This window comes from Amblyraja radiata, chromosome 4, assembly GCF_010909765.2.
Source record: "Amblyraja radiata isolate CabotCenter1 chromosome 4, sAmbRad1.1.pri, whole genome shotgun sequence".
Taxonomy (NCBI): Eukaryota; Metazoa; Chordata; class Chondrichthyes; order Rajiformes; family Rajidae; genus Amblyraja; species Amblyraja radiata.
The window spans coordinates 94,596,282-94,620,482 of NC_045959.1; the positions used below are offsets into that span (position 1 = coordinate 94,596,282).

General features: G+C 44.1%; 1 protein-coding gene across 2 annotated transcripts in view; it reads left to right on the forward strand.

Moving 5' to 3' along the window:
- LOC116972375 (CMP-N-acetylneuraminate-beta-galactosamide-alpha-2,3-sialyltransferase 1-like) overlaps positions 1-24,201 on the forward strand; it is a 98,256-nt gene that overhangs the window by 47,934 nt on the left and 26,121 nt on the right. Inside the window, exon 2 of one of the 2 annotated variants that reach the window (XM_033019966.1) lies at positions 10,836-11,601. The exons of the other annotated variant lie outside the window; for it this stretch is intronic. Coding sequence (XP_032875857.1) covers positions 11,455-11,601 — 147 coding nt within the window. The 5' untranslated portion in view covers positions 10,836-11,454. The remainder of the gene's footprint in view (positions 1-10,835; positions 11,602-24,201) is intronic. 2 annotated transcript variants of the gene reach the window in all.

Sequence of the window (24,201 nt, forward strand, 5' to 3'; positions counted from 1 at the left end):
AAATCAACATGTAGAGGAACCAACGAGAGAGCAAGCTATTTTAGACTGGGTATTGAGTAATGAGGAAGGGTTAGTTAGCAGTCTTGTTGTACGTGCCCCCTTGGGCAAGAGTGACCATAATATGGTTGAGTTCTTCATTAGCATGGAGAGTGACATTGTTAATTCAGAAACAATGGTTCTGAACTTAAAGAAAGGTAACTTTGAGGGTATGAGACGTGAATTGGCCAAGATTGACTGGCAATTAATTCTAAAAGGGTTGACGGTGGATATGCAATGGAAGACATTTAAAGACTGCATGGATGAACTACAAAAATTGTTCATCCCAGTTCGGCAAAAGAATAAATCAGGGAAGGTAGTGCATCCGTGGATAACAAGGGAAATCAGGGATAGTATCAAAGCGAAGGATGATGCGTACAAATTAGCCAGAAAAAGCAGCATACCAGAGGACTGGGAGAAATTCAGAGACCAGCAGAGGAGGACAAAGGGCTTAATTAGGAAAGGAAAAATAGATTATGAACGAAAACTGGCAGGGAACATAAAAACTGACTGCAAAATTTTTTATAGATATGTGAAAAGAAAGAGATTAGTTAAAACAAATGTAGGTCCCTTGCAGTCAGAAACAGGTGAGTTGATCATGGGGAACAAGGATATGGCGGACCAATTGAATAACTACTTTGGTTCCGTCTTCACTAAGAAAGACATAAATAATCTGCCGGAAATAGCAGGGGACCGCGGGTCAAAGGAGTTGGTGGAATTGAGTGAAATCCAGGTTAGTCGGGAAGTGGTGTTGGGTAAATTGAATGGATTAAAGGCCGATAAATCCCCAGGGCCAGATAAGCTGCATCCCAGAGTACTTAAGGAAGTAGCTCCAGAAATAGTGGATGCATTAGTAATAATCTTTCAAAACTCTTTAGATTCTGGAGTAGTTCCTGAGGATTGGTGGGTAGCAAACGTAACCCCACTTTTTAAGAAGGGAGGGAGAGAGAAAATGGGGAATTACAGACCAGTTAGTCTAACATCGGTTGTGGGGAAACTGCTAGAGTCAGTTATTAAAGATGGGATAGCAGCACATTTGGAAAGTGGTAAAATCATTGGACAAAGTCAGCATGGATTTACGAAAGGTAAATCATGTCTGACGAATCTTATAGAATTTTTCGAGGATGTAACTAGTAACGTGGATAGGGGAGAACCAGTGGATGTGGTGTATCTGGACTTCCAGAAGGCTTTCGACAAGGTCCCACATAAGAGATTAGTATACAAACTTAAAGCACACGGCATTGGGGGTTCAGTATTGATGTGGATAGAGAACTGCCTGGCAAACAGGAAGCAAAGAGTAGGAGTAAACGGGTCCTTTTCACAATGGCGGGCAGTGACTAGTGGGGTACCGCAAGGCTCAGTGCTGGGACCCCAACTATTTACAATATATATTAATGATCTGGATGAGGGAATTGAAGGCAATATCTCCAAGTTTGCGGATGTCACTAAGCTGGGGGGCAGTGTTAGCTGTGAGGAGGATGCTAGGAGACTGCAAGGTGACTTGGATAGGCTGGGTGAGTGGGCAAATGTTTGGCAGATGCAGTATAATGTGGATAAATGTGAGGTTATCCATTTTGGTGGCAAAAACAGGAAAGCAGACTGTTATCTAAATGGTGGCCGATTAGGAAAAGGGGAGATGCAGCGAGAACCTGGGTGTCATGGTACACCAGTCATTGAAAGTAGGCATGCAGGTGCAGCAGGCAGTGAAGACAGCGAATGGTATGTTAGCTTTCATAGCAAAAGGATTTGAGTATAGGAGCAGGGAGGTTCTACTGCAGTTGTACAGGGTCTTGGTGAGACCACACCTGGAGTATTGCGTACAGTTTTCGTCTCCAAATCTGAGGAAGGACATTATTGCCATAGAGGGAGTGCAGAGAAGGTTCACCAGAATGATTCATGGGATGTCAGGACTGTCTTATGAAGAAAGACTGGATAGACTTGGTTTATACTCTCTAGAATTTAGGAGATTGAGAGGGGATCTTATAGAAACTTACAAAATTCTTAAGGGGTTGGACAGGCTAGATGCAGGAAGATTGTTCCCGATGTTGGGGAAGTCCAGGACAAGGGGTCACAGCTTAAGGATAAGGGGGAAATCCTTTAAAACCGAGATGAAAAAACCTTTTTTCACACAGAGAGTGTTGAATCTCTGGAACTCTCTGCCACAGAGGGTAGTTGAGGCCAGTTCATTGGCTATATTTAAGAGGGAGTTAGATGTGGCCCTTGTGGCTAAGGGGATCAGAGGTTATGGAGAGAAGGCAGGTACGGGATACTGAGTTGGATGATCAGCCATGATCATATTGAATGGCGGTGCAGGCTCGAAGTGCCGAATGGCCTACTCCTACACCTAATTTCTATGTTTCTATGTTTCTAGTATAAAAACAAAAAAAAGAAGTATAACATAGCAAAAATAAAAATAAAAAAGAGAAGTTTAACATAGCAAAGATGAGCGGGAAGCCAGAGGATTGGGAAACTATTAAAGAGTAACAGAAAATAACAGGAAGTCAATAGACAATAGACAATAGGTGCAGGAGTAGACCATTTGGCCTTTCGAGCCAGCACCGCCATTCAATGTGATCATGGCTGATCATCCCCAATCAGTACCCCGTTCCTGCCTTCTCCCCATATCCCCTGACTCCGCTATTTTTAAGAGCCCTATCTAGCTCTCTCTTGAAAGCATCCAGAGAACCCGCCTCCACCGCCCTCTGAGGCAGAGAATTCCACAGACTCACCACACTCTGTGAGAAAAAGTGTTTCCTCGTCTCTTAAACTGTGGCCCCTGGTTCTGGACTCCCCCAACATCGGGAACATGTTTCCTGTCTCTAGCGTGTCCAAGCCCTTAACAATCTTATATGTTTCAATGAGATACCCTCTCATTCTTCTAAACTCCAGAGTGTACAAGCCCAGCTGCTCCATTCTCTCAGCATATGACAGTCCCGCCATCCCGGGAATTAATCTTGTAAACCTACGCTGCACTCCCTCAATAGCAAGAATGTCCTTCCTCAAATTAGGGAACCAAAAGTGGTTGGCAGACAGGAAACAAAGTGTAGGGATTAATGGGTCCCTTTCAGAATGGCAGGCCACTAGTGATTCCTGGGGTAAAGCAAGGCTTGGTGCTGGGATCACAGCTATTTACAATATACATTAATGATTTAGATGAAGGAATTAAAAGTAACATTAGCAAATTTGCAGATGACACAAAGCAGGGTGGGCATGTGACCTGTGAGGAGGATGTTATGAGGATGCAGGGTGATGGGCAGTTTGGGTTAGTGGGCAGATGCAGTTTAATGTGAATAAATATGAAGTTATCCACTTTGGCGGCAAGAACGGGAAGGCAGATTATTATATGAAAGGTGTCAAGTTAGGAAAAGGGGAAGTACAATGATATCTAGGGGTCCTTGTCACTGAAAGTAAGCAGGCAGTGAAGAAAGCCAATGGCATGTTGGCCTTCATAACAAGATGAGTACAGGAGCAAATAGGTCCTGCAGTTTTACATGGCCCTGGTGAGACCACACCTGAAGTATTGTGTGCAGTTTTGGTCTCCAAATTTGAGGATGGACATTCTTGCTATCGTGGGGGTGCAGTGTAGGTTCACAAGGTTAATTCACGGGATGGCGGGACTGTCATATGTTGAAAGAATGGAGAGACTGGGCTTGTATACTCTGGAATTAAGAAGGATGAGACGGGATCTTATTGAATCATATAAGATTATTAAAGGTCTGGACATGCTAGAGGCAGGAAAGATGTTCCCAATGTTGGGGGAGTGCAGAACCAGGGGCCAAAGTTTAACATAAGGGGTAGGCTATTTAGAACGGAGATGAAGAAAAACTTTTTCACCCAGGGTGTTGTGAATCTGTGGAATTCTCTGCCTCAGAAGGCAGTGGAGGCCAATTCTCTGGATGCGTTCACGACAGAGTTAGATAGAAGTCTTAAAGATAGCGGAGTTCAGGGATATTGGGTGAAGTCAGGAATGGGGTACTAATTGTGGATGATCCGCCATGATCACATTGTCTATTGTCTAAAAAGCTGGGAACAATAGACAATAGACAATAGGTGCAGGAGTAGGCCATTTGGCCCTTCGAGCCACCACCGCCATTCAATGTGATCATGGCTGATCATCTCCAAAGGCGGGGACAGGACATGGCCTGGGAATTAAGGTGCATACAGTTGAAGGAGGTTTGTTTTGCAGATGGCTGGACAAAGAATGGTGATTCAAAGGAGTCACAAGGGTATCAAGTAGGGTGAAATGTAAAGCAAAAAGGGAGGGATATAGGTGGAAGGGAACATGGGCAGAGGTAAAATAGAGGGGTGGGATAGTGGGAGAAAGGGGTGTGCACCAGGATGGTAGGGTACAGGAAAGAGAGAGGGTAATGGGCGGTTGTTACCGAAAATTGGAGAATTCAGTGTTCATACCATTAGGCTGTGAACTGCTCAAGAAGAATATGAGGCGATTTTCCTCCAAATTGCATGTGGCCTCACTCTGGCAATGGAGGTGGCCCCAGGGCAGGAAGGTCAGTATGGGAATGGGAAGGGGTGTTAACATGGCTAGTAACCGGGAGATCCATGAAGCCTTGACAGACTAGGTGCAAATGTTTGGTGGAACAATCACCTCGTCTACGCTTGGTCTCGCCAATGTAAAGTAGGCCTCATCGAAAGCACCAAATCCAGTAGGTGAGGTTTGACACGGTGCATGTCCACCTTTATCTCACCTGGAAGAGCTCAGTGACACAGCGGTAGAGTTGCTGCCATATTGTACCAGATATCTAGTTAGATCCTGACTATGGGTGCTGTCTGTATGGTGTTTGTACATTCTCCCTGTGACCAAGTGGATTTTCTCTAGGTTATACCCCTGGTTCAGACACACAGGTTTGTAGGTGAATTGGTTTCTGTAAATTGTTAATTGTCCCTAGTTTGTAAGATAGTGCTAGTGTACGGGGTGATTGCTGGTTACTGCAGACCCGGTGGGCCAAAGGACCTGTATCCATGCTGTATTTCTAAAGTAAGGTAAAGAGCTGCTATGGTCCCTGGATGGAGGTGAGGGAGGAGATTTAAGGGTGGCGATGAGAAGATGTTACTGATGGTGGAAACAAGTGGAGGGTGGTGGAATTTTGGGGAATGAGGTGTTGAATGCAAAGGTTGGTGGGATGAACGTTTAAGACCAGGGAAATGTCATCTTTGTTCCTTCTAGGGGTAGGGGGAGCAAGAGCAGATCTGCTGGACAAAGCGGGTGATGGATACATCCACAACAAGTAAAACACCAGTTGTTTAAGTAGGAACTGCAGATGCTGGAAAATCAAAGGTAGACAAAAATGCTGGAGAAACTCAGCGGATGAGGCAGCATCTATGGAGCGAAGGAAATAGGCAACGTTTCGGTTGGCAACATTTTTTAAATAGGCAACGTTTTTAAAACACCAGGTTTACTGAAGAAAGCGGATATCTGGGATGTCTTAATGGAAAGTCTTATCTTAGGCGCAGAGTGGTTTAGATGGATAAATTGAGATAAAGGAATGCAGGAGGCAGGATGTGAGAAGGTATAGTCAACGTAACCATGGGAGTCAGTGGGTTTGTAGTAGACATCAGTCACATTGAAGTTCTGGTCAGGAGTGACCCTTGAATATTGATAATGGGGTCACACCTTTACGTTGGCCAGACCTTACACCTGGAGTACGGTGTGCAGTTCTTGCCACACTATAGGAAAAATGTGATGGCGCCAGAGAGAATATGGATGAGATTAACCAAGATGTTACTTTTTAACTATGAAGAGGGACTTTGGTATCCACTGCTAGCAAAACAGGAAGGCAGATTACTACCTAAATGGTGTCAAGTTGGGAAAAGGGGAAATACAACGGGATCTGGGGATCCTTGTTCATCAGTGAATGAAAGTAAGCATGCAGGTACAACAGGCAGTGAAGAAAGCGAATGGCATGTTGGCCTTCATAACAAGAGGAGTTGAGTATAGGAGCAAAGAGGTCCTTCTGCAGTTGGATACGGCCTGAATGAGACCACACCTGGAGTATTGTGTGCAGTTTTGGTCCCCTAATTTGATGAAGGACATTCTAGCTATTGAGGGAGTGCAGCGTAGGTTTACAAGGTTAATTCCCGGGATGGCGGGACTGTCATATGCTGAGAGAATGGAGTGGCTGGGCTTGTATACTCTGGAGTTTAGATGGATGAGAGGGGATCTTATTGAAACATATTATATTATTAAGGGTATGGACACACTAGAGGCAGGAACCATATTCCCGATGTTGGGGGAGTCCAGAACCAGGGGCCATCGTTTAAAAATAAGGGGTAAGCCATTTAGAATGGAGACGAGCAAACACTTTTTCTCACAGAGAATTTTGAGTCTGTGGAATTCCCTGCCTCAGTTCTCTGGATACTTTCAAGAGAGAGCTAGATAAGGCTTTTAAAGATAGCGGAGTCAGGGGATATGGGGAGAAGGCAGGAGCGGGGTACTGATTGGGGATGATCAGCCATGATCACATTGAATGGCGGTGCTGGCTCGAAGGGCCGAATGGCCTACTCCTGCACCTGTTGCGTATTGTCTATTGACTGGAGGGTCTGGGTCTGTAAGCAGGGTCTTTGAGTCCTTTAACATTGATTTTGTTTCAGCAACATTTCTGTCGCCATCATTGTTTTGGGGTCAGACTGATGGAGATTACGGAGCAAATTAGGTGGCGATCAGTAATCACAAAAGTCATGTGGCAGATGACGGGGACATCTTAGCAAATTCTTGTTCAGATAAGGAAGTGATTGAATATTTGGCTTTGTTTGGACCAGAGACATGTTGTTTATAACAAGAAAATGCTCTAAGCATATTTTCAGAAGTTAGGCTCTTATCCTTGTCATTTGTACGTTTCAGATGATCGTGTCTTTTCTAACCCTGACATTGCAGTTGCACAAGGAAATTGGTTTGTCCAAGGAAATTGGCGCTAAAATTATATTACTAAACAAAAGTAATAATACTTCTACACAGATCTTTAAAAATGTCCAGTCCACATCCCAGATGTGTGTAGAAGTATTATTACTTTTGTTTAGTAATATAATTTTAGCTCGGACAAAGGCCCTTCAGCCCACTGAGTCCTCACCGACCAGCGATTCCTGCTCATTACCACTACCCTACACTGGGGACAATTTTTACATTTACAGCAAGCCAATTAACCTACAAACCCGTAGGTCTTTGAAGTGTGGGTGGAAACCGAAACCCTCGGAGAAAACCCATGCAGGTCAATGGGGAGAATGCACAAATTCCGTACAGACAAGCACCAGGATCGAACTTGGTTGCTGGTGCTGTAACCATTGTAAGGCAACTCTGCTGCTGTTGCCAGATATGTAACTTCCTGAAATGGGACAAATATGTGGATGATCATAGCATGCTAGATATTTGTGAGAGGGTCATGATGTGTTCACTTACCCCACAGTGGGAGTTACCATAACTGAGACTAGTTCATTGTTGGTGGTAGATGCTACCAAAAGAATACAGCAATACTTCAGTTTACTCTTTCAGACTGCATCTTATTCTGTAGGTTGGTCATCTGCAGTCAATTTTGTCTCACACAGGATGGCAATGTCAAAGCCTCTTGAGCTCTGGGGCTATGAAAACAGTCTGTCACTGTCTAAGGTCCATCAAGGTCTTGATGTTCTCAGAACCAGACTTAATTTTGAGGAAAAAATGGTTGCCTAAATGCCATATCAATGGCAGTTATGTTTAGGTTTATTTTTGTCACGTGTATCGAGGAACAGTGAAAACCTTTTGTTTTGCGTGCTATCCAATCAAAGCAGATAATACTATTCATGAATACAATCAAGGCAAACACAAGAATAACATTGAAGTGAAGAGAAAGATACCAGAGTGCAGAATATAGTTCACAGCATTGGACTGTAAAAGGTCCAGAGTAAAATTTCAATGTCTGCAATGAGGTTGGTTGGAGAATTGGGATTGAACCCTAGTTTATGGAAGGGCCATTCAGAAGTCTGATAACAGAGGAGAATAAGCTGATCCAGAATCTGATGCTACGTGCTATCAACTTTCTATATCTTCTGCCCGATGGGACCGAGAAGAAGAAATTAATGATCGCGGTGGGAACGGTGCATGATTTTGTTGGCTGCTTTCCTGAGGCCGCATGAAATGTAGATGGAGTCAATGATGGGGAGCCTAGTTTGTGTGATGGACTAGGCTACATTTACATCACTCTGCATGCTGAATTTCCAGTCTGTTGATGAAATAAAGGTGGTGTGCTTTTTTGTCTGTTGCTTTAATGTCAAGTCAAGTCAAGTCAAGTTTATTTGTCACATACACATACGAGATGTGCAGTGAAATGAAAGTGGCAATGCTCGCGGACTTTTGTGCAAAAAGACAAACAACCAAACAAACTATAAACACAATCATAACACACATATACCTTTACATAATAAATAATGGAGGGAAAAATGTTCAGTAGAGTTAGTCCCTGGTGAGATAGGCGTTTGCAGTCCGAATGGCCTCTGGGAAGAAACTCCTTCTCAACCTCTGTTCTCACCGCATGGCAATGGAGGCGTTTGCCTGACCATAGCAGCTGGAACAGTCCGTTGCAGGGGCGGAAGGGGTCTCTCATGATATTGTTGGCTCTGGAGTTGCACCTCCTGATGTATAGTTCCTGCAGGGGGGCAAGTGAAGTTCCCATAGTGCGTTCGGCCGAACGCACTACTCTCTGCAGAGCCTTCTTGTCCTTGGCAGAGCAATTCCCAAACCAGATGGTAATGTTTACGGACAAGATGCTTTCCACCGCCACTGCGTAGAAGCACTGGAGGATCCTCGGAGATACTCTGAATTTCCTCAATTGCCTGAGGTGGTAAAGGCGCTGCCTTGCCTTACTCATGAGTGCTGAGGCGTGTGATGCCCATGTCATATCCTCGGAGATGTGGACTCCCTGATATTTAAAACAGTTCACCCTATCCACAGGATCCCCATTTATCCTCAATGGAGTGTACGTCCTCGGATGATGTGCCCTCCTAAAGTCCATGATCAGCTCCTTCGTTTTTTTGATGTTCAAAAGGAGGCTGTTATCCTGGCACCAGAGTGCTAGATCAGCCACCTCCTCCCGGTCGGCCTTCTCATCGTTGTCTGAGATCAGGCCCACCACCACAGTGTCATCAGCAAACTTATGTGGTTTGTCCACGCCATATTGCTGGTAATATTTACGACTTGGAACCTAAAAGTTCTCAAATATTTCTACTTTGGTATCATTGATGCTGATTGGGGCATGTACTCCACCTTGCTTCCTGAAGTCAATAGGTAGCTCCTTCATCTTGCCGACACTGGGGGAGAGCCTGTGGTCCTGATTTCATGTACTCCATCTCATGATTGTTCGTGACTCGGCCCACCACACAGTGGTGTCATCTGCAAACTTGTAGATGGTCAGAGCAGAGAGTGGCCACACAGTTGTGAATGTATTGGGAGTATAGTAGGGGAGTAAGAACGCATCTTTTCAGGGCATCAGTGTTGAGAATTATTGTGGAGGATATGTTGTCACCTCTCCTCGTTAATTGTAGTTTAAGGGTCAGAAAGTCACGGATCAAGTGGCAGAGGTGTAAGCTGAATCCTAGGTCCACGTAATTAGAGGTGAATTTGCAATGGGATTATGGTTTTGCAAGCAGACCTATAGTCAATAAATAGGAGTCTGACATAGGCAGCCTTGTTGGTTGTTCCAGAAATTAAGTTTGCATCCAGTGTGGACCTGCTGCGATGGTAGGCAAACGGCAGTGGGTCAGGGTTGTCCTGGTGGCTGGAGTTAATTGTACCATCTCTTGAAGCACTTCATTATGGTGGATGTCAGGGCCACTAGATAGTAGTCATTAAGACATCATAATCATAATCATAATCGTAATTTATTAGCCAAGTAGGTTTTGCAACATACGAGGAATTTGGTTTGCCACACAGTCATACCAAATAAGCAACAAGACACAACCACATAACCATTTAACATAAACATCCACCACAGTGGCTCCTCCACATTCCCCACTGTGGTGGAAGGCAATAAAGTCTTATCTTATTACCTTACATGTTACCTGACTTACTTTTGCACTGAGACAATAGGGGTCTTCTTAAAGCAGATGGGCTTAAAGCTGAGGTTAAAGATATCTGTGAATGCCTCTAACAATTTACACCAACTTCAACTTGGACATGACAGAACGATTTTGTGATCCAGGGGCAATGCTGTCCAAGATGTCCAGATTGTATGGAGCTGCTGTGCACTCTAAATCAACCTCCACTCATCAGAAACAAACCAACTGTTAACTTGCTATTCCTGTGAATCAAGCACAGGAACAGAATAAAATTCCTCCTTTTATTTTTATGACGTTTCTGATGACCTCCAAGATAATCTTTTCACTAGACTTTTCTTATAATGAGTAATGTCATTTGTTCATGAAAGTTTCACAATTATTATAAATATAAATGCTTGAATGAGTCCAATGATCGACTTTGGATGTGGTGCCTGGTGAGATTGGCTCTCTATTAGTCTTGTGGGTGGATGGATTAGATATGGTTTACCTGTTCGACACAAAAGCTGGAGTAATTCAGTTGGTGAGGCAGCATCTATGGAGAAAAGAACTAGGTGACATTTTGGGTCGAGACCCTTCTTCATACTTGACCCTTCTTCAGATTCGACTTCGGGTCATAACCTGAAACGCCACCTATTCTTTTTCACCAGAGATGCTGCCTGACCCGCTGCGTTACTCCAGCTTTTGGTATCTTATCTTTGGTTTAAACCAGTATCTGCAGTTCCTTCCTACACATGATTTACCTGTTGTTTTTCTTTTAGGAGGAAGTTTACTCAGCCAGTTTGACTCAAGAAATTGTGCAATTATAGTGGCATAATGGAAAATTCGAAGAGAAGACTGACCACATTACTGGTATTCAAATCATCGGTGTGAAAGACGTCATCCTATCCACAATGAATGCAGCTCCCAAATGCACAAATACAATATGGTATTATTGATGGCTCTGCCCATTGAAAAATATTGAAAAGTGACTTGACACCACAGTAACTTTCCACTCCACTGGCTAGACGTGAAAGAAAACACCAACTGAATGCTTTCTGAAAACTTTGATTATTCTATTCTGAAGATTTATTTCAGAGATGTATTCCACAGTAAAACTGCTGTTATTGCTCAGTAGCTACTATTTTGTGCAAACTGGAGTTGTACACAGAGATCTTTTTGTTAAGTATATATTTTGCAGAATTCATCTCACACTGATTCACTGACCAGGACCCACTTCTTGCTCTTCGTTTTTCTCTGTTGCCAAGCAGGCTTCACCATGCTGGTTTCAAGCTTTTTTTGAGGCTGGGGAGGCTTCAATATTTGTTATATTTAGTGTTTCTTGTTGTGCTGATTTCTGCCTTATTTACCTACACAAAAAATATTTCACAACACCATCTCATGACAATGAGACTGTGCAAATGTAGCGAGTGTGTCTCTGAATTAGGTCTATCGGAATGGTTTGACGAGCGTTACGTTTCGAACATGAACCCCATCCTGATGAAAAGCAACTACACAATTCCTGAGAAGTCTTACAACTGGTGGAAGGTAGGTGGTACACTTTACAGAGATTGGATCACTTTAAATGAAGGATAATTCATGGACTGAAATGAAATGTAAGAAAATACTTGATAAATGAAAGAGTATGATAACTAAAAAACGCCCTTGTATATATTCTGGGATTTTATAGACATTCAGATTATTTGTGTGCTCTCAATAGAGATAAAAGTTTTTCAGAATATCATCAGCATTCTGATTGAAAGTCAAAAGATATTTCTGTGAACTGGACATTTTCTGACTAAACTTTAGAGATATAAGCCTACTACTTTAATGCTTAGTGTCTGCCTTTCAACTTTTTGAAAGAACTAACACTTTCTGTAGGCAACAAAGGATGGACAATAAAATCCAGCCTTCCTGGTGACTGTCACATGCCAATAATATTTTTCGATTAAATAAAGGCCCTCTTCAGCAATATCAACTGCGAAATTGTAGATACTCATACACATGAACAAGCTCACGAATAATATTAAATTTGAACGCAAACCAGTCTTAAACAAAACAAAACAAAACAAAAGGGTTTCGGCCCGAAATGTTGCCTATTTCCTTCGCTCCATAGATGCTGCTGCACCCGTTGAGTTTCTCCAGCATTTTTGTTTAAAAACAAAATCATTGATACTCCATCAGTCTGAAGAAGGGTTTCGGCCCTAAACGTTGCCTATTCCCTTCGCTCCATAGATGCCGTTGCACCCGCTGAGTTTCTCCAGCACTTTTGTCTATCATTGATACTATGTAAGCTTCCCACAGTAATCAGATACCATTGCCTCTAAAGAACCCAGGCTGCCATTTTCAGCATAGGATGCCACGTAAGAATTGTTTTGGAAACTAACAAGCAATTACTTCCATTGATACTTGTGCAATGATACTTTATGAAACAATATAACATGCAATGTTATTTCAAATCCATTGAAATCAGCAATCAAGAAATCATAGGGTTTGTCAAAGGTCATTCACCATAAAGAAAAAACAAACGAAGCGCTGGCTGTATAGGCTGTGTGTAAATTCTTATCTTTATTCATAATTCATTTATTAAAATATATTTAATCTGAGGAACGGGGATGCCAAGTAGCGGGAGAGCGAGGTGTAACAGCGAGAGAGAGAGGGGGCAGATGCGAGTGGGAGACAGGGGAGAGCGCGCACACAGACCCGTGCCTCATCCACAGCCAGGATTGAACCCGGGTCCCTGGCGCCACAAGTGCTGCCGAACCACCACTGGACCGAAGGTACACAAAAATGCTGGAGAAACTCCCGTTCTTGCCGCCAAAGTGGATAACCTCATATTTGGCAACAGCAGTGGAGTTGCCTTACAGCGATGGAAATAGGCAACGTTTCGGGCCAAAACCCTTCTTCAGACTGATTTCTTTTCGGTTTTGGCCCGAAACATTGCCTATTTCCTTCGCTCCATAGATGCTGCTGCACCCACTGAGTTTCCCCAGCATTTGTGTGTACACAGGGGGTGGAGAGGCAGGGAGAGGGGGGAGAGAGGGGGAAATGGAGAGGGGAGGTGGAGAGGGGGAGATAGACAGGAAGGAGGAGAGGGGGAGGTGGAGAGAGGGGAATGGGACACACACACACACACACTAACCACTCCCCCCAAACACACACACTAACCACCCAACCCCCCAAAACACACACACACTAACCACCCCAAACACACACCACTAACTACCAGGAGGGGAGAGAGGGGGGAGGGGGTGAGGGGAGAGAGGTTGGAGTGGAGGAAGGGGAGAGGAGGTGGAGAGGAGGTGGAGAGGCAGGGAGAGGAGGGGGAAATGGAGAGGGGGAGGTGGAGCGTGACAGGAGAGGAGGGGGGAGGGGGATGGGGAGAGAGTGGAGAGGGGAGGGGGAGATAGGGGAGAGTGGGGAGGGAGAAGGGGGGAAGAGGGGGATGAGGGAGAGGGGAGGAGAGCAGGAAGGGGGGAGGGAGGAGGAGGGGGGAAGGGAGGAGGGGGAGGGGAGGAGGGAGAGGGGAGGGGGTGGGGAGAGGGGGAATAGAGGGGAGGGAGGGGGAGAGGGGCAGGGGGGAGAGGGAGGAGGGAGGGGAAGAGGGGAAGAGAACAACTAGGATCATGGAAATTTAGACATAAGACCCTGTAATTACAATTAGTTTGCTGGTTATAACATGTGGAAAAGGGGGTAATACGTATTTGGTAGTAGCATTAAGGGCATTTAGAAACATTCAGTGATCTCTCCATTTGTCTGGGTATGTCTAGCTTCAACACTCAAAAAGCTTGGAAGGTGGAAAAATGATAGGACTTTGATGAGAATCATTTCTGGAATTTTGTAATGGTCATGATGATGAAATTTGAAACAGAAGGAATGGAATTTTAACATTTGGCAATATTAGAATTTAAAAAGGTATTCAAATGGTGGGAATAATTACAACCAATAGTTGAAATGACAGTGATGGGTCATAGAACTGCAGCCAGTGAAAAATTGATGGCAATAACGATTAAACCTTGATTGGGGTAAATAGATGAAATGTTGATGGAGAGCAACAATGGAACTCTGAGAGTGGATGAAACCATTTGAACTAGTTAGATTACTGAGAAGATGTAAGTGATCAGGAGCCAGGAAGGGGTGGGAGATTGCAACCTTCACGTGGTCCGCCCTGTTTCGAAGAATGTAATCAACCTGGCGTGCACAATCAAATAAGATCAAATAGAACAAGTTGTCCTACAACTTTAGGCTGTGCATGTCACATGCAAGAAGAAGAGGAGCCAGGAAGGTGATAAAGAGAATGGTGTGATCAACCAAAATCAATCAAATAAATCATTGCAATCAAAAACGTAATGTTGGCTATTTAAAACCATATAATTGCTTTATTTTGGACATTAAAGCTTCACATTGCCAGTTTAACCATATTACATGTACCATATAAAGTAGGTTAAAACAAATGCTGTATTTCGGTACGTACAGAATATCTACAAGAAATTGTTTCAAGCCATTCATAATCCCACTACCTGAAATTAGGACAAATGGTGAAACTTTACTGGTTTATTGGGCATATTAGTTGACGAGATGATAGTCTATTTTTCCCTTTAAAATTATATCATGTGTCATAATTATAAAAATCATAAAGTTATTGTGGTAATTCATATTTAGTTTAGTTTTAGTTTAGAAATACAGTGCGGAAACAGTGAGACTGTGCCGACATACACCAGCACCATCCTATACACTAGGGAAAGTTTACAACTTTTTTTACCAAAGCAAATGAACCTACAAACCTGAATGTATTTTGGAATGTGGGGGAAACCGGAGCACCTGTGGAAAACCCACATAGTCACAGGGAGAACGAACAAACTCAGCAAACAGCGCCCGTAGTCAGGACCGAGCCCGGGTCTCAGGCGCCGTAAGGCAGCAATTCTACCGCTGGTTAAGAAGGAACTGCCGGTGCTGGAAAATCGAAGATAGACAAAAATGCTGGAGGAACTCAGCGGGTGCGGCAGCGTCTATGGAGCGAAGGAAATAGGCAACGTTTCGGGTCGAAACCCTTCTTCAGACTGAAGAAGGGTTTCGACCCGAAACGTTGCCTATTCCCTTCGCTCCATAGATGCTGCCTCACTCGCTGAGTTTTTCCAGCAATTCTACTGCTGTACTGCCTACATGGATTAAATATACACAGCACATTATGGAAACCTAAAATACTTAGCAGGTAAATCTACTCCATAAATCAACACCATTAAAAAATCATATGTTTAAAGTCTGTACTTATTTACGCTGGTTTAATTAGTTTCTGCCTGAGGTTTCATTGCACTTATACTAGGGAGGGAAAATTTGTCGTGCAAACAGGTGATACATGTAAGTCCAGCAGCCTTGACTGCTCTTAATGACCTCCCAAGTCCAACAGAGACAAGGATAGAAATTGTTTGCTCACCATTCTGATTTAAATTGTCATTCCTTTACTGTAACTGGGTGTAAATTATTTTCCAGCAGCAAAGTGGGAGTATCATTACTGGAAGAACGGGCAATCATAAAATAAATTAAACTGTGTATTCAATGTTTATTTATTCCCTAAAGAAAGCTACACATTTTCACGCTTCAAATTGTAGGAAAATATTGATACCACACCATAGCGAACAATTATCAGTCTGAAATGTCAGCTTTTTCTTGGATAGGTTGATTTTACTTATATACAGCAATACTTTCAGTACCGTCTCAGACACCTCCATTGTTGGATTCCTGATAGTTATCTTCTCTCATACATATAAGTTAGGAAAAATAGGTCACTCAGGTTGTCAAGCCTTCTGCAATTTAAGGAGATTTGCGTTTTACATTGAACATAGAACAGGACAGCACAGGAGCACGGGTGTCAGAACTTATGGGGAGAAGGCAGGAGAATGGGGTTAGGAGGGAGGGATAGATCAATCTTGATTGAATGGCATAGACTTGATGGGCCAAAGGGCCAATTTTGCTCCTATCACTTATGAACATGAGTGTAGCACAGATTTGGCACATGAGATTCATGCTAAACATGGTGCCAACTTAAACAAACCCCTCTGCCTACACATGATTCACATCACTCCGTTTTCTACATATCCATGTGCTTACCTAAAAGCCTCCATCTTATCTGCTCCCACCACCACCCATGGTATTACATTCTAGACACCCACCACTCTCTTGAATACTTGAATTGAATTGAATTGAATACCTTTATTGTCATTCAGACCTTACGAAATGAACGAATTTTCGTGCCTGCAGTCATACATACAATCATACAATAATAAACAACAATAAACACAAATTAACACCACCACAGTGTATCCTCCAAGCACCTCCTCACTGTGGTGGAGGCAAAAATCTTAGGGTTACTGTCTCTTCCCTCCTCTTCTCCCTCTACGCTGAGGCGATTCCCCACCGGGCGATGGTACAACAGTCCCGCGGCTCACCGAACCCCGCAAACGGGCCGGTTCAAACACCGCGGCCCGGGGGTGGTCGAAGCTGCCGCCCTCCAGTCCAGCACACGCAGCCGCTGGCCCGCGGCTGAACCCCAGACTCAGGTCACTGCCTCAGAACGCTGTCCCAGCCACCGGCTTGCCCCACACTTCTCCTTTAAACCTTTCCTCTCTCACCTTCATGCTCTACCCTCTAATATTTGATAATGATCCATGCCTCTCACCAGTTTGTAAACTTCTGTTAGGTCTCCCCTCTGTTGCTCCAGAGAAAATAATCCAAGTTTTGAAACCTCTCCTTACAGTTAAACCCTCTAATCCAGGTGAAAATCTTTGGCACCCTCTCCAAAGCCTCAACATTCTACCTGTAATGTGCTAACTAGAATTGTGCACAGTTCTCTAAATGTGGCCTAACAAAAGTTTTATAAAGCTGCAATATGACTATCTGGCATTTATATTTAAATTTACCTGCATTTGGAAGAGAATGGGTTAATCAGGGTCAATCAGCATGGTTTGTGTGGAGCAGGTCACACTTTGCATGCTGTATTGTTTCATGTTTTTTTTTCTCTCCCTCTGTCAAGTTATCCTCATTAACATTAACCAGATGGACTGATCAATACCTCATCATTATCGTAACCCTGGCCTCATCCTGTGCCTTGCCCATTCTCAATGTTTTCTTTCTTTCCTGATTCTGGGTTTGTAATGGCAAATGTGCCTGACCTGCTGGGTGTTTCCAGCACATTTTACTTGTTTCCACTTTATTTTTCCTGCTAAAATTAAAAATGTCATATTTTCACGTTCAGACTTTCATGTTTCTCCTTGTAATACTCCATCAGCCAGATGGACAGACTGGAAACAGAGAGTATAAATAATTATCTCTTTCCATGTAGCAGACAGTGACTGTTCCCATCGGCTCCACAGGGAATCAGTGCTTAGATCCTAACGATTCACAATGAGTATCAATGATTTGATGAGGGAACTAACTGTCTCATTTACAATGGAAAGTACAAGAAACTGCAGGAACCCTGAGCAAAAAACAAAATGCTGCAGGAACTCAGTGTGGCAGGCAGTATCAAAGGTCTTATAGCGCTCCGCTATAGGATCTTTGGGCAGTATCTGCATAGGGAATGGACAGAGGAAGCATAGCAGGAAGTGAGGAAAGATGGTGAATTCAATTGCAATTATTTCAATGATGGAGGCCAAACTGTAGAGCAAAATGAACTCAAGACATGGAGAGGTATGTGGGTCTGGGACATAGAAATATAGAAACATAGAAATTAGGTGCAGGAGTAGGCCATTCGGCCCTTCGAGCCTGCACCGCGATTCAATATGATCATGGCTGATCATCCAACTCAGTATCCCGTACCTGCCTTCTCTCCATACCCTCTGATCCCTTTAGCCACAAGGGCCACATCTAACCCTCTTAAATATAGCCAATTAACTGGCCTCGACTACCCTCTGTGGCAGAGAGTTCCAGAGATTCACCACTCTCTGTGTGAAAAAAGTTCTTCTCATCTCGGTTTTAAAGGATTTCCCCCTTATCTTTAAGCTGTGACTCCTTGTCCTGGACTTCCCCAACATCGGGAGCAATCTTCCTGCATCTAGCCTGTCCAACCCCTTAAGAATTTTATAAGTTTCTATAAAATCCCCTCTCAATCTCCTAAATTCAAGAGAGTATAAACCAAGTCTATCCAGTCTTTCTTCATAAGACAGTCCTGACATCCCAGGAATCAGTCTGGTGAACCTTCTCTGCACTCCCTCTATGGCAATAATGTCCTTCCTCAGATTTGGAGACCAAAACTGTACGCAATACTCCAGGTGTGGTCTCAGCAAGACCCTGTACAACTGCAGTAGAACCTCCCTGCTCCTATACTCAAATCCTTTTGCTATGAAAGCTAACATACCATTCGCTTTCTTCACTGCCTGCTGCACCTGCATGCCTACTTTCAATGACTGGTGTACCATGACACCCAGGTCTCGCTGCATCTCCCCTTTTCCTAATCGGCAACCATTTAGATAATAGTCTGCTTTCCTGTTTTTGCCACCAAAATGGATAACCTCACATTTATCCACATTATACTGCATCAGCCAAACCTTTATGAAATCTGGCTAAGGGAGAGATAGGCTTGGCAGGTTAATGTTCCAGGGTATAGGTATTGTAGACGTGATAGAGATAGGGATAAAAGACTAGGGGGAGTTGCTTTACTGATTAAAGAGAACATCATGGCAGTAGTCCGAGATTACATTATTGAAGGATCATCCAGTGAGACCAAATGGGTGGGACTGAGGGAAAAAAAAGGGGCTGATCATCTTGTTGGGATTGTACAAAAGGCCAACAATGGTTATTAGAAGTAGAGAAACAAATATGATGGGAGATTGCAGACAGCTGCATGACTAATAGCAATAGCATTCTCTTTTAAGAAGTTTGAAAGACTAACTCAGCAGGTCGGGCATCATCTCTGGAGAACATGAGCAAGGCATCATCTCTGGGGAACATGGATTGGTGACGTTTTGGGTCGGGACCCTTCTTCACACTGATAGTGGTGGAGATACAAGTGAGGCCGGGTATCTAGTCAGACGGTTGGACAAAGGCTAGAAATGAGAAGACAAAAGGTGCGGGATAAGGATTGAAGAGCAAATTGTGAAGCCAGAGAAAGGGATATAGCTGCAAGGGGAGGGGAGGGTGGAAATGGGTGCACGTTCAGATGTGGCCCATTGACGGGGGGGGGGGGGTGAGGGAGAAAAACTGGGGAAGGGGATTAGTTTTTGTAGGTTAGGTACCTAAAATATGATAATTCATATCGTTGGGTTGTAAAATACCCGAGCGAATATGAAATGCTATTCCTCCAGTTTACGTATGACCATATTCTGGCAATGGAAGGAGCACATGGACAGAAAGGTCAGGATGGGAATGGGAAGCGAAGTTAAAATAGATAGCAAACTGGGAGATCCAATAAGCCTTGGTGGACCGAGCAGGTGTTTGGGCGAAATGGGCAATGCTATGCTTGATCTCTCCGATGCAGAGGAGGCCACATCGGGAACGAGGTTAGAGGAGGTGCACTTGCACCACTGTCTCACCTGGATAGACTGCTGGGGTTCCTGTGTGGGAGGAAGTATAGGGACATGCTACATCTCCTGCTAGATTGTGTCTCTCAAATTTGATTGAGTTTTTTACTTTGCTACAAATAGGAATAGGAATACGTTATTGTCACTTTTGACTAGGCACAGTGAGATTTTCTGCATACACAATGTATCCAAATAGCAGTCACCTGCAGCGCTGACCAAGTTACAAAGCACGCCGGCTCCCCCTTTTGACACCCCCCCCACCTAGCGGCACCCCCACGCTGGATCCCCTTGCCCCCCCCCCCCCCCACCTCCACAAATAACCCAGCTTCAAGGACTGTGGGAAGACTGGGGACAACGCAGCCTCGTGGACCGTGGGAAAACCGTGGATAACCTAGTTCCAGGGACCGCGGGAAGACTACGGATAACCCAATTTCAGTGACCATGGGAAGACTGCGGATAACCCAGCCTCGGGGGCCATGGGAAGACCACGGATAACCCAGCTTCAGGGAACGTGGGAAGACTGCGGATAACCAAGCTACAGGGACCTTGCGAAGAACATGGGTAGAACCGTGCTTGGGGGGAACCTCACCTACCAGGACCGTGGAAGGCCATGGGCAGAACCGTGCTTGGAGGAAACCTCAGCTACAGGAACCGTGCAAAAGCTGCGGGTAGATCCGTGCATGGGGGAAACCTCAGCCACGGGGATCGTGTGGAAGACCGCGGGTAGATCCATGCTTGGGGGACACCCCAGCTACGGGGACCGTGTGGAAGACATGGCTAGGACCGCAGAAGAGCGGGTAGCCGGCGGCGAATTCAGACTCCTGCTGCCCGAGGAGGGTAAGAGCAGGATTCTGAAAGGCCTAGACTGAAGTCAGGCCAGGAGGGCCCCTCTGATATGGGTTCGTCCTCGGACGTTTTACCCATCCTAATTGGCCAGGGAGGGCCATATCAGCGCAGGTCTCCTCGAGAGCCCGTGGCAGCACCCTTTTTCAGGGCTGTCTACAAAACTCCCTTCTGCAAAGGTGAGTGCGACGAGTCAGTTGGCAACTGACTCTGAATTCGAAGCATGTCCGAGGAACAGGTGCCGGCTGGGATTTACCATGCACCTGGAAAGACATGGGTCCACATACACCAGCAGCCCTACGACCCAATCAAGGATGGAAATCAAACCCACATCGGGGGCCTTTTGGGCTTACCATAAAGCCACCGGTAGCCATGACGGTAGGTGGGTCTGGTTCTTTCCGAAACGTGGGGTTGTGGACCATTTACAAGAAGGTTGGAAGAGATAGTTTATACTGCACAGTACAAGCGAGACAGTCTAGGAATATGGCTGGAGTTGCCTCTTTAGGCAGACTCGCTATTATGACAAATGAAGCCTGTTTATTATCAACAAGCCCAACTCGCATGTGCAGTATAGACATTGAAACTTCGTGATTATTAATTCCCATGGGGTCAGCTTCATTCACAGGGCGCCGGAAATATCTGAAATTTAACTGGATGGGGCAATGATACAGTTAAAACATTGCAAAATAAGTTAACTTCAGCTCCCAGGTTATTTACAAAAATTAGTGCTTCGGCTGCTCAGAGTTTTAAAAATATTGTTAAGAACTATCTGGATGAGATTAAATGCTGTATTTTGCTAAGTTAGCTGTATCAGCCACAAAACCCATTTGAGAATTGGGTTCTCATCTGTCCAGATAAATTTAAGTTGATACCAACTGAACTTATTGATGATTGGGATTACCTTTAACTCTATTTAATCGTCTGGGACTACGCCCTGAGGTAAGGGATTGGAATTAATTGAAGCCCGTAACAATACTGATCAAGCAACCTTCTGTTCATCAAGTATAATTGGCTTACAGCTGTGCTATTTAGGCCTTTGCACAATCAGAACTATACAGCATGCAAAATAAGTAAGCACTCAAGTACCATGTGGTCATTGTTACCAGCTCTATGCTATTCCACTAAATCAGTAAATCTTTAATTAAATGACAAACTGATGCTATTGTTCGGGATGAGAATTTGCTCATGCCATCTAGTTACAGATGTGGATGGTAGAGTTACCAATTCCTCAGTTACATGGTATCAACTACCTATAGACACTGGGTGCATTCTGGGGATTAAAGGGTTATGTGAATATGCCTATCTGCATGCTCTAGTCCAAGTTGATACACTTCGGTGGTGGCAAATGTCTGTTTACATTGGTGCAAACAAGTCAAAATATCCGGTGATAGTTTACCCAAAACTCATTACGGTACACAATATGGGTGTTGGATCACAAAGTATTAAAATACATTGTGAACATTAAAGACCAAGAAACTTGCATTCAGGCTCAATCACCAGTGGAAAATATGTGGCATATCGGTAGCATTCGTTACATTCTAGCTACACTAAGGAGGAATGTTCTTTTATGTTTTCCACCATTTCTGCCTCAACAGACAGGTTTGCAAAATTCAGCAAGTTCCCGCCTCAGGCATTTTTATAGTGCCTGCCGGGCTTAGCCAGCCATGGTTCCCACTGATGTGGGGAATGATAGAACCATATATGGTTATTCTAGACACAAGCTTTGGTCTAGCCGTGACGTGGGAAACCGTCCTAAGCATGATATAATCAATTCTTTGTATTACAGAGACTGAGAAGACAGTTCCTGCATCTGGGGTTGTTAAACCAACCATGATCGTGCTCACTGCAGATGCAGGGATAGCACTAAAAAACATCAATATTTCCTCATAAGGAGATGGGAGGTATTAGTTTTACAATTATATTACATATTCGGCACGGATGACTGATGTCTTGTAGTTCAGGCTCATATGAGGGCTTGACAAATCATGATGTCTTAAGTGTCATCTACCATACCTAAGTGCTTCATCATACTGGCTGAGAGGAGTAGAATCCACTCAGGGGGGGTCACCCTCTGAGCTCTAGATTATGAAGAAAATCTGCAACTCGAAAACTCCCAGGCCTAGGGACGCAGAGATATGGGGTGTTAACGTTGTGCTACGTCGCTTCGCTGAAGGGCTCCAGCTACATCCCTGTCCTTGGACTAACTCACTTATAAGTGGTTCTGCTCATAGCCCTACATGCAGCACTACGGGTCTAGTCATTATATAAACGTTGACTGGATAGGATGATTATATCTGCAGGCTAAATAACACTTATGTTATGACTTAGTCAAGCAGTATAGACCAGGGGCACCAGATCTCAAACTAGATGTTCACATATCCCATGAACCTTCGATTGTGTATGGTCACACATCTACACCAGAATGTTAGATCACTAGAGCCTAGAGACTCTGAACTAGCTATATTGTTAGTTACATCTACCCTCAAAAGAAGGTATCACTTCAGACCATCTTCACGTGGTTATGGGTCTGGCTTATACAGGAGTAAATACTGACATTTCAAATCACTCCACCAAGGCTGAAACAACCTCAGCAGCAGGGTTATTGAAGTTAGCGGGACCACACCCTAGCGGTTGCAGGATGGTCAATCTAGCAATTTTCCACACATTTAGTACTAACCCATTGCCAGATGGGGGGGGGGGGGTATTTACGAACTATGTTAAGTTCTGTTCATAGTTCCTCCCGGGTAAGGGAGGTTACTATTGTCATTATTCATGTCTGAATATGATAACATACTTCCTCCCCTGGTCAACTAAGGCAGTGAGTGAAGCATGGACTCGTTCCACGGCATGAAATCACAGATCTTTAAAATCTTCACGTAGTCACTCACGTGACTCCGAAGTAAAATAGTAAGATTAAACTGAGAACTCACCAGTTTGATGTTTAATAATAATAATAATGGATGGGATTTATATAGCGCCTTTCTAATACTCAAGGCGCTTTACATCGCATTATTCATTCACTCCTCAGTCACACTCGGTGGTGGTAAGCTACTTCTGTAGCCACAGCTGCCCTGGGGCAGACTGACGGAAGCGTGGCTGCCAATCTGCGCCTACGGCCCCTCCGACCACCACCAATCACTCACACACATTCACACACATTCACACACAGGACAAAGGTGGGTGAAGTGTCTTGCCCAAGGACACAATGTCAGTATGCACTCCAAGCGGGATTCGAACCGGCTACCTTCCGGTTGCCAGCCGAACACTTGGCCCATTGTGCCATCTCTGCCTGGATGAACAATTGACTGGTTAATAGTAAGATTAAACGAGAACTTACCAGTTTGAAGTTTGATCTTTATTTTATGAGGAGTTACGATGAGGGATTACGTGTCCTCCGCTCCCACCCTCTATCATAAAGGTCAACTGGTATCCCAGTTCTTCTTATCTTACTATGTTTATTTCATCTACTGTTGTCTGTGACTTCACATCGCTGCTTTGAAGAATGTCGCGCATGCGTGCTGGACGGAGTCTTCACGTAATCTCTCATCGTAACTCCTCATAAAATAAAGATCAAACTTCAAGCTGGTAAGTTCTCGTTTAATCTTACTATTAACCAGTCAATTGTTCATCCAGGCAAATACTCTGTCAACTTTCATTTTGCATCATATCCTTTGCTGTAATTACTTTCAAATGCCACCTCAGAATCTAAATATAGTGTTTATCAGTTTTCCTTTATCTACACCACATTACTCCAATAAATCGGTCAAACATTTTTACCCGTTCATATGGC